The sequence below is a fragment of the Terrapene carolina genome, unplaced genomic scaffold, assembly GCF_002925995.2.
Source record: "Terrapene carolina triunguis isolate 2854851 unplaced genomic scaffold, T_m_triunguis-2.0 Scaffold85, whole genome shotgun sequence".
In the NCBI taxonomy this organism is placed as follows: domain Eukaryota; kingdom Metazoa; phylum Chordata; order Testudines; family Emydidae; genus Terrapene; species Terrapene triunguis.
Genome location: NW_020664436.1, coordinates 47,902,033 through 47,920,004, shown reverse-complemented (window position 1 = coordinate 47,920,004; position 17,972 = coordinate 47,902,033). Strand labels below are relative to the sequence as shown.

Genomic DNA, 17,972 nt, shown 5'->3' with positions numbered 1-17,972 from the left:
TTTTATTGACCTGAAAGGTAAACATGACTCAAGTGAAGCCAAGATCCATAATAAATCTTCATGTCCCCAGATATAAGAAGTCAGTGTGTGTGTTGTCATATATACTGTGAGCACCAAGTTCTGTCTTAAATTATATCCTTGCAGCCCCCTGTCTTCAGTGGGGTTGTAGAGAGATCAGTAGGTGGTATTTAGCCCTGAATATCTTCAGATATATCTTAAAATTTCTCTATTATGAATTTCAAAAAGTATAACAAGTTTTCATCTGCATATAACATTATAAAGGCAAGATTATGATTTAGTTTGTAGCATTTCTCAAAATGATCATCAGCATTCTGTTTATTTTATTATAGATTTGAAAGACTTGTCACTACTCAAATTTTTATTTTGTTCTTAAGTTTGTTAATCACTTATTCATAATATTAACGATGGTTTTATCATGTTGCTTGAACTGAACAATTGTTTATATACAGATCATGGATTAGCTGTGTTAAAATAAACAGGCCTTTTTAAAAAACATAGGTCAGACTTTTCAAATTAAGAACTAGTTTTGATGTGAAAGGTTAAAGGACAAATAAAGGGATCTCCTTTGCTCTCTGTGATAATGATTTCCATTTATATAGTAATTTCCATGCAAGGATCTAAAAGTGTTTTATAAACATCTATTAACTGAGCTTCACAACACGCTTTGGTGAGGTATGGAAGGCATATATTATTGTACTCATTAAATAGATAGGTAAACTGAGGCACAGAAAAGTTAAATAGAAATACACAAATATAATGACTGGTCTAAATCACAGAGTGAGTCAGCTATAAAGCTGGGAACAGAATGAGTTCTGACTCTGTCTCTTGCTTTAATCATTAGACACACTCTTTTCAGACATGCCAATGGGAATTATGCACATGCTTGGAGAAAATGGAGCCACCTTAAAAAGGCTCTTGGGGCCTTGGAGGATTTCCATATACTTCAGCGGGCTTTGAATCAGGACCTTGTTTTAGTTCCCTCTAACTGACTTGAATACCAAAGCTCTAAACCCTGCCGCTGTCCTTCACGGTATGGGGTTCACATGAGCAGCTTGCAGGGTAAGAGGTCATTAAGTGTTTGGCCACCTTCAGTGATCAATAAAAAGTAGTCCTCTATGTTCAAAACAGCTGTTGTTTTAGTTCAATATACACACATTGCAACTGGGAAATTAACGTATGAAAGTAATTATTCCTATGTGACATTTGTGGGACATACATGACAACATTTTGTGATTGTCCCTAAGCCATCACAGTCAACTTTCAAATACAATTCCCAGCTCTGCACACATCACCATTGTTGTTGTAATAATACATTAATTAATAATTCTATTTTTCTTATAAACTTCCCTCCTTTCTCTTTTGGTCTAATGAAATGCAGTTATACTTGTCTCATTGCTACCCTCTGCTCCCCTCCCACCCTATCTTATACCAATACAGTAAATTCTTTGGGGGAATGGACTATCCTTTTGTTCTGTGTTTGTACAGTGCCTAGCACCATGGGATCCTGATTTCAGATTGGGGCCATTAGGTGTTACTGCAATACAAATTAATAGTAATAATAATAATTAATAATGATGTCACTGGTTTTTTTTAATTACTATTCACTATTTTCAATGCAGAGAGTCCTTTTAGATTCTTAAAGCATATAACTGGCCATTGAAGAGACATGAATCACAAGAATACGTTGGTAGAGCTCAGGTTTTTTGCAGAATGGATCATTAGATCATTTATATCACAGTCATTAAATTTCCCCTAGATACTCCTCTATTAAGCCCAATATCGTAAGTTAGACTGAATGAGACTACACTGTTATGTACCACAAGTAGAGACCGAGGTGCCTCCATGTGTAGCACCATATAAAATGCATTGCAGTAGTCTAATCTCAAATTAACAAAGTCACACATCATGGTAACAAGGCTCAGAACTGAGACAAACTTACTGGCCATATATGGCTGGAAATGAGCTAGATTGGGCACTGCTGCTATAAGACATTGAGTATGCAAAGATTGCAGATTCTTATAATGAATTATGGGCACATATCCTCACTGCAGCTTCTCGTGGCTTTCCCATTCTACCAATATCACTTCGGTCTTAACTGGACTGATATGCAGTCAGCTAATCTTCTTCCATGCTCCAGTCTTTTTTGAACACCTGCTAAAGTATTTGACAGCACTGGCTGGATTGGACAAGACAGTTATATAACCTTATCTTCTCACTAACGCTCCATCTGCCATGCTGTCTCCCCTCCCTCCATTCGTGCTGGCTTGTAGAGTGTGAGGCTACATTAACAACAATGTTAACCCTTGAGGGCTCAGCCGAATGCTAGTTCATCATTTAGCAGTAAGGCATTCCCTGGGAAATATCCCTCCCTCTTCCACCCTCTGACTTCACCACCTCAACCAAGCTTCATAATCATCATTGCTGTGTACAGTGTTAAATTGTTTGTTTTAAAACTTATACTGTGTGTGTGTGTGTGTGTGTGTGTGTGTATATATATATATATATATATATATATAATATAGTTTTTTGTCTGGTGAAAAAAATTTCCCTGGAACCTAACCTTCCCTAGTTACATTAATTCTTATGGGGAAATTGGATTTGCTTAACATCGTTTCGCTTAAGGTCGCATTTTTCAGGAACATAACTACAATGTTAAGTGAGGAGTTACTGTACATATATATGTACTGTAAAAATGATAAACAAAAGAAATAGTATTTTTCAATTCACCTCAGACAAGTACTGAAGTGCAATCTCTTTATTGTGAAAGTGTAACTTACAAATGCAGATTTTTTTTGATTACACAAGTGCACTCAAAAACAAAACAGTGTAAAACTTATAGCCTACAAGTCCACTCAGTCGTACTTCTTATTCTGCCAATCGCTAAGACAAACAAGTTTGTTTACATTCACAGGAGATACTGCTGCCTGCTTCTTATTTACAATGTCACCTGAAAGTGAGAACAGGTGTTCGCATGGCACTTTTGTAGCCGGCGTTGCAAGGTATTTACATGCCAGATATGCTAAACATTCATATGCCCCTTCATGCTTCGGCCACCATTCCAGAGGACATGCTTCCATGCTGATGATGGTCATTAAAAAAAAAAGCGTCAATTACATTTGTGACTGTATATCTTGGGGGGAGAATTGTATGTCTCCTGCTCTATTTTACCTGCATTCGGCATATATTTCATATTATAGCAGTCTCGGATGATGACCCAGCACATGTTCATTTTAAGAACACTTTCACAGCAGATCTGACAAAACACAAAGAAGGTACAGATGTGAGATTTCTAAAAATAGCTACAGCACTGGACCCAAGGTTTAAGAATCTGAAGTGCCATCCAAAATCTGAGAGGGACGAGGTGTGGAGCATGCTTTTAGAAGTCTTCAAAGAGCAACACTCTGATGCAGAAACTACAGAACCCAAACCACCAAAAAAGAAAATCAACCTTCTGCTGGTGGCATCTGACTCAGATGATGAAAATGAACATGCGTCAGTCCGCACTGTTTTGGATTGTTATTAAGCAGAACCCATCATCGGCATGGAAACATGTCCTCTGGAATGGTGGTTGAAGCATGAAGGGACATATGAATCTTTAGCACATGTAGCACGTAAATATCTTTCAACGTCAGCTACCACAGTACCATGTGAACACCTGTTCTCACTTTCAGGTGACATTGTAAACAAGAAGCAGGCAGCATTATCTCCTGCAAATTGTAACCAACCTTGTTTGTCTGAGTGATTGGCTGACCAAGACGTAGGACTGAGTGGATTTGTAGGCGCTAAAGTTTTACATTGTTTTATTTTTGAATGCAGGTTTTTTTACATAATTCTACATTTGTAAGTTCAACTTTCATGATAAAGAGATTGCACTACAGTTCTTGTATGAGGTGAATTGAAAAATACAATTTTTTTGTTTTTTACAGTGCAAATATTTGTAATCCAAAATAAATATAAAGTGAGCACTGTACACTTTGTATTCTGTGTTGTAATTGAAATTAATATATTTGAAAATGTAGTTAACATCCAAAAATATTTAAAATAAATGGTATTCTATTGTTGTTTAACAGTGCGATTAATTGCGATGAATTTTTTTAATTACTTGACAGCCCTAATTGAAAGGCATCCCCATCTATTCACAGAAAAGTCAACATCACCTGAGCAATGATACCTGAGGCCTGGTTCTCCAGTCCACTAAGGCCACTTTGTGCCACATAAGCAGCACAAAGCAGTCTTAAAATGACTGGAGATAGCTTGTGGAGAATTCCTCTTGCCTAGGAGAACTCTCTGAGGGTGGAAAGCTGGCAGAAGTGGCTGCATTGCCTCCCACACAGCTCAGATGTGGAGGACAAATCAGAACCTTGATCTTTATCCAGTGCCAGTAGGAGATCATCTATCAAACAACCAGAGTAGTCAGTGTGTGTAAGATGGTGAGTAGTTTCACTAGCCAGGAAAAGGAAATGAACCTCCAAGACTTAGTCCTTTTGAGGCTCTTTCCTCCAGGCTTGCTTATTATCTCTACTAAACAATCACCAAAAACAAATCAACTGGAAAAATACTGCTCAATAGTACCCCAGAGGTTTTCCCCGTTTTAGCCAGCCAGGAGAGAAGGCACACCCCTTCCCTTTGAGCCAGGTTCCTCTTCCGTTTATATTCTGTCCCAAGCAGACATGTGACCAACTGGGACCCGTTAATTCTTTTTAGGCTGCAGTGCCTTTACCTTTTCATATTATGCCATAACCAGGTCTTCTCCTGGACTATAGACACTCCCAGTCAACGAGGCCAGAGGCATTTAGATGTTCAAAAAATTGCCTTGTCACAACCATCTCAGTAATCTTGATCAAAAAAGGAAGAAGAAGATACTAGGAAGTAGCTGGCATGATTATCCACATCAGGAATTTTCTTATTTATTTATTTATTTATTTATTTTATTTATTTATTTGGAGTGGCAGCTGAACTCAACAGCTGCCTTTGTATAAGATTGTGACTTGCCCTTCCTAAGGAAAGTGTTGACAATCTCCTCCTCCCTGGTGCAGAAGAAGATGGGTCCAATGCACAGATTGGGACATGAAAATTTCCCAACACGTGTAGTTCGTCACTGAGTGTCAGCGGTCTAATCTCAAGTAGAGAAGTCGAAGCATTTGTACCCTGCAGATATCATTCTGCATCCATGAAAGAAGACTGTTCAATTTGAATCCACTCAATTTTCTCTAAAAAGTAATTTGTAACTTCCTCACAATGAGAGAGACATTTATAAACCACTGATCTAAAATAGCTTAGATTAAGCAGGCTGTCCACTACTTGGAACAGTTCTGCCATTCAAGACTTTGTGGAGAGAGATGGGGGCAAAGAAATTCTTCTTTCTCTCTCATGCAACTACAGTAAAACATTTCAATAAATCTTTATGATAGTCAGGCAGATTCAGCACAAAATTTCCACTACTGACAGTCTAAACAACTTCCATCCCACTTCAGTTGTCACTAGTCATCTGTAAGCCATGGTGATGTGTGAAGACAAAGTTAGGAAAGAAGATACCCAAGGGTTACTTCATCATTAGCTGAGGAAAAAGATTATAAAGTTCCACCAAATCATTTATAGTGTGGCCTGCCAGAAAAGCAATATTGTATCTTAGAACTACTCAGAAACACCCAGGTTCTACCAGAAACCCTCATACCATTAACCTCCAAGACTGGACCATCAAAGTAGGTCCCTCACTCCAATGGTGTGCTCTAACCTCATATCACTGTTCCCCCAATGTAAATCTTCAACAGGTCATGCAGGGATTTCACAGTACACCATTCCAGCATTCTCAAGATACACGCACAGGACCTGATTCTTATTTATACCAAGGCCCTTTTACACCATGTTGACAGTGTAAAGGTCCCTTAAAATAGGCTCAGATATAATTTGCACAGACTTTAAGAAACCTTGACACTGACAGTAGTGTAAAGGTACCTTAGAGTAAATGAGAATCAGGTCCAGTGGATTTGATCCAATTTTGGTAAAGGAGACTGCCTGCAGTTCAGACTGGAAGTGATCAGCACAGCTACATCACCAACCCATCAATCTTACATAGTTTTATGCTGTTTCAAATATAGGTCATACACACCTGGGCCAGAACCAGCCCAGCAACGTCATCGAATCAGGTTTTGGTGATGCTTGCAAAGTCATGGCCCTTATCTCCGGTCAAATCATGGATTGATGATTATTAACCACTATTAATCAGCATGGACCACAAACCAGGATCCTTATCTGCACATACTCTAGCCTTCTGAGAGCTAGCTGAAGATGAAACCAATGAAACTGAGAGTAAATATATTGATTCTGCTTTACAGATAACTCCAAATCTTTTCTTGGTTTGGCTCCCCCGTCCACAACCAAAGAGATCAGTGTTGTTCCACCTTCTTGACTACCTTATAGTGACCATTTGAGGGCTGCAGCTGAGCACCTGCAAAAAGGACCTTCAGGGAAGACTACAGAATTCTCCTTTAGTCTCTTGAACTGCAATAATAAGCAATGGTTCAGCTTTGGAATTATGTGACATTTCAATAGCTTGGCAGCTGCAGAGCTAATACATCTCTACCCCGATATAACGCGACTCGATATAACATGAATTCGGATATGACGCGGTAAAGCAGCCCTCCGGGGGGGGCGGGGCTGCGTGCTCAGGTGGATCAAAGCAAGTTCGATATAACGCGGTTTCACCTATAACGCGGTAAGATTTTTTGGCTCCCGAGGACAGTGTTATATCGGGGTAGAGGTGTATTTGCAAATAGAGTCCCTAGTGATAGCACGGGGGGGGGGGGGGGGGGGAGGAGGGAAGGGGAGAGTTTCAATGACTTCTATGGACTGTGAACAGTCTCTCAACAGAAGTGGTGAAAAGCCCCATTGCTTGAAACATTTACGGCTAGAATGAACAAAGTAAAGAACTATCCTGTACTGGCTGGGAAGAGGACAGAGTAGATGACCTTTTCCATATTAATTTTATTTCTGTTATTACATTACATTATGGAATTTTTAGCGCAGTATGATGAAGTTAAAGTGAAGAAGAACAATAGTCCATTAACATGAAGAACTGTTCATTTTTGTTGACTGCCTTTCAGTTAATTAAGATGTACATTATAAATCAAATAGAAATATCTATCGCTAACTATATGCCTAAATAAGACAGAGCTTCAGCTCCATCTAGTGGCCACAGGCTGAGTACCGCAGACTCTCTGCAGCCATGCCAGTAGATTTTTTTTTAATCTGTCATGTTAAATTACTTCTGTTCTATCTCAATATGTACAATGGGAATTGACTCTAAACATATTTCATATTAGAGTTTCAACAATTTAAGTGGCTCCTTAACAAATCTGTGTGATCATCTGTGCACTGTTGTCTTTCATTTGCAGTGTTTGATTAAAAGCTTTGGAAAAAAGGAGCTCGCTTCAAAAGGTGAGAACATTTTCTAAAGAGCCATTTGGCTTATGATCTAGTGTCTTATAGCACCAGATCATAAGGATCCAGATCAGTGAACACATGGACTAGGTGGGTTACCTATGTAATGATGTTCTCATCCTTTGTTGGCATGGGGTCAGTTCTCTGATAGGTCAATTCAGGTATTCCATACTATTTTAGGGTACAAGCCTGCAAACAGTCCCAATGTGTGCCTTAGGCCTGGTCTACATTACGGGATTAATTCGGATTTAGCAGCGTTAATCCGAATTAACCCTTCACCCGTCCACACTACAGAGCCAGTTAATTCGAATTAAAGGGCCCTTTAAATCGATTTCTGTACTCCACCTCGACGAACGGAGTAGAGCCTAAATCGATTTTGTTAATTCGAATTAGGGTTAGTGTGGCCGCACACCACCGATTTACTGTGTTTAAATTAATGGGGTAGTGTGGCCGCACACCACCGAATTAATGTGGTTAAAAACCGAATTAAGGTGCTTAGTGTGGCCGCGCACAATCGAATTTATACAACCTGTTTCCCAAAATCGAATTATCTAAATTCGGATTAATCCTGTAGTGTAGACATACCCTTAAAGGCAACTCCCCTTCCCCAAAAACAATAAAGTACATTTTAAAGTGTTTATTTTGGTATTTATTTAACCTAAATTAAATTGAGGAGTGTAAAACTGAACTGTGCTGCCTGCCAGTCTTCTCAACCAGGGGATTATGTTGTGCAGAGAGAGATCAATGGATCATGGGAAATGGAGGAATGATAGCCTTAAAAAGGTTGAGCAAAAGGCTTAAGACTGCATCTTGGACAAGCCCGATCTTAACTTTGTGATTGACATGAGAAGGCGAATGATCGCTGCTGAATTAGGTGAAGCAAAGATATACCAAGCATTTATTTAAATGAAGGCAGAATGGACATCTTACAGACTTAAAAAACTTCACACTTTCTTGTGCAGTGGTCTAACATTAGCTGACTAGGCCGTGATATAAAAATCACAGTACTTTTGAGTGGCTCAAAATCTATTTCCCTCTCACCCCCCTTGTATTGTCCTTCTTTGTTTATCTAAGCAGCAGATAAAAAGGCAAAATAGGTTTCAAAGTCCTACCATGATCCTAATTTCTTCCTACACAACAATCAAATGTACTATTAACCTGTTACATGGCATACAAGGAGGCTGAGACAGGATAACATTTGTCCCAAAGCACCCTAGTGTATCTATTACTTGGAGCCTGATTTTACGAGGTGCTGAGCACCCATACTTGCTATGAACTTTAGCTGCCAGTATAGGTGTTCAACACTTCTGAAAATCGTGCCCATTATCTTTTATTTTACTTTACCAGTAGCCTTAGCAATAGTCAAGTTGGTGAATAGCTTTCCTGGTAAACATTCTACTATAAGAAGCGTCAAAAAGAAGACTAGGTAAAAGAAAAATGATGAGCATTTTAGGAATACTGAATATCAATGGATGGAAGCCTTTTATTTTTTTAATGAAGCAAATCTCTTTTTCTTTCAGATGGCTATTAAGGTTGGACACTGATCAAACTGCCCATCAGAGAGAGAGAGAGAGAGTGTGTGTGTGTGTGTGTGTGTGTGTGTGTGTGTGTGTGTGTGAGAGAGAGAGAGAGAGAGATGGACTGGGATTGAAACACCTGACCCTTCTCTATTAAAATCCTGATGTTGCAAATGTCTTTTCTATAATGGGACAAAAAGAAAAACAGAACATACAATAATAGTGGTTCATCTGTTCAGTCATTTGATGTGCTTCTCTATTGTTGCAGTTCCTGAGACTCAGCTTTATCCTGTATGTGAGTTCTGATTTTAACGATAGTGGCATGCTATTGAAATGAGTAAATACATTTTCTGAAACTCTTTTCTATTGACAAAATGTACTCGAAGTACATGCAAGCCTGAGAAACTGCCACTGCCTTGGGTCCCAAATTCCTTTGATTTCTAGACTTATTTCTATTTTCCTGACAATGTTATCTGCCAGTTTTTTAAAAGTAAATGACTTTGCCTTCATCATTTATTCTGCTACCCTCACTGTCAGGTCAGATTTGGTCCCGTAGTTAGTCCCCAGTGACTCCTCTGTCAACATGAGAGATGAGAGACAGATGGAACAGATGAGTTTAAGGGGTAGGCCAGATCCATAGCATAAGCCTTCCTTGCCTCAGTAATGTGGGAACACCTCAGTGGCTGCTCTGCAGGAATTGAAGGCTCCATGGGTGAGAGGGTACAAGGCCCATGCATGGGCAATGGTAACTTTCTGTTCCATCATGTCCTCTACCAGCCCTGTAAAGGTTTTCGGTATAAATGAACATTGGTCCCTTCAGTAGTAACTAACCCTGTACTCCCTATTGTATGGTAATACCTCACCCAGGAGAAATGTTGGGAGAAGCCAGTGGGGAGACAGACACAGGAGGGCCATGAAACAGAATGAAATAGAGGGGCTCCATACAGAGAGATGACGGTAGCTTCTGGTCAATCTCCAAAGATCCATAGGTTGCAGAATATAAACTCCCTACCAGATCTTGGTGTGTGGAAAACAGTGTCTCTGTCAAAGAAACATTTAAATGGAAACTCCACCAATCCAGACTTGAGAGACAAGGTGGGTGAGGTAATATCTTTTATTGGACCAACTTTTGTTGGTAAGAGAAACAAGCTGGTCCAATAAAAGATATTTCCTCACCCACCTTGTCTCTCTAAAATCCTGGGACCGACACAGCTACAACTACACTGCATGCAACCCAGACTTCGGCAATTTCCAGTTCCTATCGCAGGAATAACTTAAGCAGGGGACAGTTTAACTCTTAGATTTTGTAGAACAATAAACTTTTACAATACCTGACCCTGACAGAAATGTTTTCATAATTTTTTCTAATTATAAGGGAAAGCTGCTTTTTAAAAACAAACATTCTTCTGCAGCACTTGAAACCCAAACTCTGTAACATTGTGCTAGTGAATAAGAACAAGAAAATGGAACTGACTAAAAAGTGATCTGCCTGCTTTCACTGTCCATGCTGAGAGAAATATTAAAAGTAAACAAAGAGCATTCATAGTGAAAAGGAAATGATTTCATTTTTAGTTACGTACGGTGTGGAATGTAACAGAAAGGGAATTTGTTTACTTTTAAATACACGACATCTCACTTTGGCTCTTTTTACAAAAATAAGGCAATTTCCAAGCCAAGTAATTATATTTTGACTCCTTGCGGGTACGACTGGATACCTTATTATTCACTTCATCCCCCAGTAGTGTGCATAATGATGCTAGGGTGCAGAATAGTTGCCATCTTTCCACCTGAAAGTGACTGCACTTCAGAGCTTCCCTGTTTACATATATTATACAACAGTGTTTTGGACTGCTCCTGTAGAATACTATAGCACTGGTTCCTGACTGGGAATTTTCATGGGGTAAGGAGTGCAGTAAGCTGCATACAGTTTGTTATAACTCTTTGGCATGTAAGGTTATTTTCTTCTGAGTTTTAACGTACCTCCTTACTCCAGTTTTTATTAGTTTGTTTTCAGAATCCCTTTAATTGAACTGGACATCTGTCATTCAGATGTATGCTTGTTATTCCACAGGTAAAAATGGCTCTGAAAAAATATCCCTTTAAGAAAATAGCTGCTTTCCTTTTAATACGCAAACCACAAGGGGGCGCAAACACCTAATATATTCAGGGTTGAAAAGAGTTTATATTTCAAAGCTGACCACCCATAACAGATTAGTGGATTAATATTTTGCTCTAAAGGACCTGGCCTTTACTGATGACATGAATTTATATCCAGCCCAGGCTTTTACAGTTGTAAAAGTCATTGAGACTATAAACTTCACAATAGATGTCAGCCTATTCTTGGTGTGCTCTGTAGAGTACCCCATAAACAGCTGTGATGAGGTAACTGTTCTTGCAAGACCCAGCTAAGGCTGTAATGGCTTTATCAGCACCAGCAAACTGGCCCTATATTTTTTTCAACCACAAGACACTGAAATTATTTTATTAATCAGTATCTATTTTTCTGACAAGTGTGTTTGGTGTTATGTGAAAGCTTATCCTTGATCTCCCCTGCAACTAAAGCAGTGCGTCTATTTATGGACATGGCTTAAAGAACAGTAGATCTCATGTACCATATTAGAACTTTTTGAAAAACAGCCAAAGTACAGAGGTCAGGTTTCCTGTACTATAAGCAAATTAACAGGATGCAAGACCACAAGGTTTATGAATATCTGGTAAACTAGGTCACTGTACATATTTCACTAATTATTTTGCCCAAACTACAAATTATTTAAACATATCTAGAAACATTACAAAAAGCCAGATAGGAACAACTCAAGGCCTTCTGCTGCTCCACATTAAGTCAGTGAGAATTTTGCCATTGACTTCAGTTCAGAGAGATTAGGGTCAGGCCCTAACTGTTGTTTGGTAGACAATGCTATGAAAAAGAAAATGTAGTTTGAAATGTAGTAAAAGAAATATAGTTATGACATCCACCATTATCTGACTCTTTATTAGCAATTAAGTGACAATGTAGGTGATGTGATTATAAATATGTTCTGCAAATTTATCTGTGGTATAATCTCAAAGATCAACACAAATTCTTTACACTATTTCTCTCTGGACAAGACCAGTGCTTTTAGCAGTTCAATCTGCTCTGACATTGTCTGGAGGAACTAGAGCACAGGAGTTATGCAATAAGGTGTATGCAAATAGATTTTTCCTGTGGGCCTATAAAACTACCTATTTATGGAAAAGCTTATATGGGAGGATTTATCACTGCACACAGACTAAGTAGTAATGCTTCCACTAAGAAGAATCCATGTTTTCACCAACTTTATAAATCAAGAATCTGTAGCAGTAAACAGAAGACTATTCTCTTATGTTTTAGGAGTCTATTGAAGAGGCGTTAAATAGCAATAAGTATAGTATTCAGATTGTTTTACACCAGAAAAAAAACCTAACTAAAGGAGGCTGTCAAAGCAATGTGTAGGACAAACAGCCTCAAAAATGGAAAAAGATTTATTTGGTGCCAAATTAGGCAACAGCTTTTAACACTATATCTGCATTCTTCTAAGCACTAAGTTATAGGACAATTGATGATATGGTTCAATGGCATTTGATATTAAGTTTAGTGTCACACAAAATTAGTGACCACTGTCTGAAACATACTTTTGTCTCTTCAGAAGCAGGTGTAACGAGAGAATGTTTCCTACCTGGAAATACTGGGGAGTAAGGGATCCTTATACTACCGCTCCCCCAAACCTGCTTGTCTCTGGTTTAGGGTGACCAGACAGCAAATGTGAAAAATTGGAAGAGGGTGTGTGTGTGTGGGGGGGGGGGGGGGGGTAATAGAAGCCTATCTAAGAAAAAGACCCAAAAATCAGGACTGTCCCTATAAAACCGGGACATCTGGTCACCCTACTCTCGTTGTGTCTGTTGGTGTACTTTCTGAACATTAGCCATTTTGAATATTAGTATGATTTTTCACATTGATAAACTAGAGTTACTAACAAGTTTGTGTGTAAAAAGGGTAAAGCTAAAGTATCACTTTTACCATCTTTGGCAATACTAACCAGCTTAATTTCCCAGCTGGATTCATAACACTGTAATTTTCTCTCTCTCACACTCACACACACAATCTGGGGTTATTGTCCTCTGTTTACACACCCACATTCAAAAATTCAACTACATAATAGTTTTGTTCTTTCCCATCACACTTGAACTCACAACACTGAAAAAATAATTTAAAAAGAATTAGAAGGAGGATGGTGTCAGATCAGTGTCAAACTTGGGAAGCATAGCTAAATGAGATTATAAGTATTATTAGGGATATGATCCTGCTGTCCTTACTGAAGTAAGAATTTACATGGAAGGGATTTTGTTGAGGTTTTTGGGGAGGGAAAGGGGGCAGAGGAAGAAAAAGAGGACATCAAGATTTGGCCCTTAAAAAGAACAAATGTATACATTGCCTTATAATGAAAGGAGTTTTTTTTTTTCCTTCCAAAATACTAGAATCAAATGGATATGAATTCATTTAATTGGGAATTAGTTAGCAACCATGTCTGAGAAAAGAAATGGATCAGGATTGTCCCACAGTAGAAAATTTTAAACTTATAACTGCTAGGTATTTCCTTTTCCTAAAATCACTAAACATGAAAAATAGTAGATTTCAATGTGATGCATGTCTTTTAGTTTCATACAGCAATCTATGTAAACCAAATAATCAAAGATTGCATAGAAAAAAAAAAATCCCCACCACCTAATGAGTCCATCTTTTAAATAACTCTTCAACATGACAGTAAAAATACAAAAGAAAAAGTCTAACGTGTAAGTGAAAGAGAATTTATAAAATTACAAGTTTAATAGATAAATATAATAAATACTTTATGCATCATAATTCTGGACAACTACATTTAAAGCAACTATGTTGGCAAGTCACACACAAAAAGTTGCTTCTTGGCAACTTTATTTTTGATAAAACCACACTGACAGGCATATTACAATGTTTCTTATTAAGCTTTATGCCATAATTATGTTTAAATCCTGCTCTCCTGAGCTCAATATACATTGGTGCAATGTAATTCTACTTTGGAATGTTTTCCTGCACACCAACACAGTTTTACAGGTAGATGTTCTACTTACCAGGGGGGCAAGGGGAGTTCTGAAGAAAAAAAAATTTGGTAAATGACTTCTAGAAAAACTAAAGCATTTCTTAACTTTTTATTGACATTGGCAAATTAAAATAGAATAAATTAACAATATTTTCTCAAAAAAATGTTTTGTACAAAAATACTGTCAAAATTTCCTAAAAAGCTTTCAACACAGTAGTATCTTTTCATGTACTGAATAAAACTATTAGCACAGTGTCAAAAATGCTGAAGACAGAAACAAAATAAAAATCTGTGAAATGTTTGCCACTGACTAGTCAAGATTCCATCCACACCATATTATTGTCTGTACATATGGGGGAGGGGGACTGGGTAGCAGACTTTAAGTAACATTCTTTTCCTGATCTAGGAGGGGTTGGCCCACATCTGTTAAGCTTCCAGTTTAGCATATTAAAAAACAAAAAATTAGTCTGCACTGCAATGCATAGTTAAAAATGAAGCAAGATGGCAGCATTTGTGCAGTAATATCTGCCCTTCAAAGTTCATGCAACCAACTAATGGAATTTTTTCCCTGTTCACTCAGAATCTGAATGCAGTTCAAGTCATTGGAAATCATTGTTTACAAAATCCACAAGATTAAGCAATTTGCCAAGATTAATATCTAACAGCTGAGCACTGTTGAAATTATGGACATGTTACTGTGAGGCAATTAAGGGGGTAGGGGGGATGGGAAAACCCATAAACAGCCAGAGTTAGCCAGAAATTATTATTATTACAGGAAGGGAAGTGAGTGTCAAAACTACCAAAAAAAAAAAATAAAAATGGCAGCAATTATTTAAAAACAACCCCAATTTATACAAGCTTATAGTTTACTCTGTTTTCCAGATTCTCAACCTTTCGAGCACTGAAAAGCGAGATACTGTGTGTAAGGGAATGTTTTCATTCACACTGATAGAAAGTCCTTTGTTTGTTTTAAAGAAGTCAGCAGCTCACTCTGCTGGGCTGTTGTTTGCAAACGAAGTCTGTCATGAAATCAAACTCGTTCTGTCCCAACCACAGCTCAGGAAGCTCCTTAATGCGGTCCAAACCCATTTCTATGACTAAAGACATGAGCACCTCCTCATCTATGAAGTCAGTGTCTATGACATTGGGAGGCAGCATTGCTGCAGGGACATGGGGAACTGAAGGAGGCATGCCGCTGCCGCTGCTGCTATGCTTTGGGTTGCAGTCTCTGAAATGCTGGTTTGTTCCGTTCATCGGATGATTTGCAGGGTGCAAGTCCGGCATATAGTGGTTGTGAGGATACGGATGGTGGCTAAAATACTGGTTGTTTAGCTTCTGCAGCTGCATGCTGGCCGTTAAGGGGCCTCCTTGGCTTGCAACAGGGGGGGCCATGAACTGAGAATTATTAAATCGTGCCGTGGGAGGCATGCTGCTGGGAGGATGCCCCCCATTCACGTTCCCTGGCCCCATTGCATGTCTGATCCCGCCATTTGCGTTCATATTTCCAGCTCCATAATGTATATGCTCGCCCATCAAGGCGCTGAAGGCATGTTGCTGCTGTTGGTGATGGTGATGGGGGGTCGGAAACTGACCCATCCCCATTCGATGTGCAGGGTGGTGATGAAGCCCGCTGGTTCCATCAGGGAATCGCCCATGATTCATGGCCATCATGTGGTCTGCCATTTGCCACCTAGGAAGTTAACATATGGAAAGAGATATTTATTAAAAGCCACACTCTTTTACACTTACATGGGTCCCTTAAAAAGCGACCTCTCCCCTCCGAGAGAGCGTGCAGCAACGCTCCTCCACACAATGCTACTGATTTATTTGAAATAAGTCTGCAGTCCGTACTGCGAATCCTAAGAACTCACCCACCTTCCCATTGCAACTCCTGCACACCTAGCAACTAAAAGTATCGCGTCCACCAAACACCCGCCTCCCAAACGAATTAGCCATTCTTTCCATTCCAAGCCATGGAAACCTTTCAAAAGATACCCTGCAAAGAACAGCAAAGGAAACGAGTCCCACCTCCCCCTGTCAGCAACTTTTGGAATTAAGTCCGCAAGGCTTTTCCCATTCTTTTATTTTTATAACATGTATGTAAGGAGCTTATGGTGCACAGCTGAGAATGACCCGTATTCTTTCTTGCACCGTTCACATCCGTGCTGCCGCCAAAGTATAAACAAGCAAACAACAATCAACACCCCCCCTCCATTACACTCACCTCTCTCTTGTTGTTGTTTTTGTTGTTGCTCCAATGGTGTTGATAAAATCAGTCAGTAAAACTCGCCCAGCATAGAGAGGGCTTTTCTTGTTCTCTTCCCTGTGGTTAGGTGAGGATACTAATTATTAATTAGTGTTGGTATTGTTGCTGCTGCGGCTGCTGCAGACGCAAAAGCTGTTTCTCGCTCCTCTGCGAGGCTCATCAGCACTTGCCAACAATGAGCTGTGTTTCTCTTACCCAGCTTTGGCCACAGTTAATATAGGATTTCAGAAGGGAGGAGCAAAACCCTCACAGGCAACCAGAAGTAAAACCTGGAGCAAGCGAGGGAGGGGGGGAAAAAAAAAGAAAGAAAGAAAGAAAGGGGGAAAAAAGCCAGGCGGATCTGGAAGGAATCCAAAGAATCCTGTTCGTTCTGGTTGAGCGACACGTGTGTTTGCTGATCACTTATGCGGTGTCTTCAGATCAGCTAATGCTAGGAGCCATATCCCTGCTACACTCTTCTTATATCTCAAAGCGACGGAGGGGGAGGGAATTACGAATATATTGCATAGAACTGGAGGAGAGAAGACTGACAGGGAAAATAGATCCTGTATCATAATGGACACTGTTGCAACCACTGCTAAGAATAACTTAGGCTTCGGTTTTGTCACATAATATGGTACTCAACTTGCACTCCCTCCCAGCTCAAATCAATCAGGCTGTTTTAAACGGCCATTGATTTGTGGAGCAGGGGTTGTCTGTAGGGTACTCCCCCCCCCCCATGCAATTCTGCAACATTGCTTCCGATTACAAGCATTACACTGAAAGCAACTGAACAGCCTTTCTCGTGCCTTGTCCAGAATTGCTGGGCTTCCTCGATACAGCTCCAAACACGTGAGAATTAATGCTGTTTTTGTGAGCGTGTCTGGCATGCTACTTTTTTTTAGAAAGGGGTAACTCCCTTCCCCACATCCTCTAGGTATTTCTTCCTCTGCCTCTATTTGGAGGGGGCTGTCGCACGCATAAAGCAGAGGTTGCAGGTGGCAAAGGAATATAACTGGGGATGTTTGTCCTCCATGGCACACAGCGACATAGATCCAATCCGCGCTTTCTGGATTACACTCGGCTGCTCCATGTACGTGTGCTTTTGCTAAGTTTGTGTTTACCTCTCTCGGTAGCTTTGGCATTCACACGGAGGCGACTCTGCTCTGTAAACAAACTCAGCAAGACTCATTCCCGAGATCCACCTTTTTACACATACACGGTTGCTGCTGCTGCTGCCCTTGATCCGGGAGGTGGGGGAGGAAAGAGGTGGTTGCAAAGTTGCACAACCTCTCGCCTGGCTGGCTTTGTCTGGTGATGATTTGGGGCTGATTTAGAGGGATCGGGTTTGCAGGGAACGAATAGAAGCGCTATCTGACACTGCTTTTTGCTGGAAAAGAAAAAAGAAATACATAAACACGGTAACTGCTTTGTAAATACAGTAGTCCTGTATGCTGAGGCACAACACCATAAACCCGCCCCTCAGCACAGCACATCTAACATTCAGCACTCATTTGGTACGGTGGGGTGGCATGCAAATAGAACCCCAAATATCAGCAATCCTGGATTTTCAAACTGCATCTCTAGCTAAAAATCCACCAGATCTTCCCAGCTGCACTAAATTATCACACAAGAGGGAGAGGACAGGGGGAGGAG

At 39.7% G+C, this 17,972-nt stretch overlaps 2 protein-coding genes across 2 annotated transcripts in view; one reads left to right on the top strand and one right to left on the bottom strand.

Moving 5' to 3' along the window:
- The window catches only part of HECA (hdc homolog, cell cycle regulator), a 122,154-nt gene extending 113,124 nt beyond the window's left edge, over nucleotides 1–9,030 (top strand). Inside the window, exon 4 of the mRNA XM_026649786.1 lies at nucleotides 8,982–9,030. Coding sequence (XP_026505571.1) covers nucleotides 8,982–9,005 — 24 coding nt within the window. The 3' untranslated portion in view covers nucleotides 9,006–9,030. The remainder of the gene's footprint in view (nucleotides 1–8,981) is intronic.
- Nucleotides 9,031–13,788: 4,758 nt separating this feature from the next.
- Nucleotides 13,789–16,517, bottom strand: CITED2 (Cbp/p300 interacting transactivator with Glu/Asp rich carboxy-terminal domain 2). The gene is made up of 2 exons (XM_024194916.2): nucleotides 16,296–16,517; nucleotides 13,789–15,761 (listed from the first exon to the last, which is right to left on the bottom strand). Exon 2 carries the CDS (start codon nucleotides 15,752–15,754, stop codon nucleotides 15,050–15,052), a length of 705 nt encoding a protein of 234 aa, XP_024050684.1. The 5' UTR covers nucleotides 15,755–15,761; nucleotides 16,296–16,517; the 3' UTR covers nucleotides 13,789–15,049.
- Nucleotides 16,518–17,972: the final 1,455 nt, after the last annotated feature.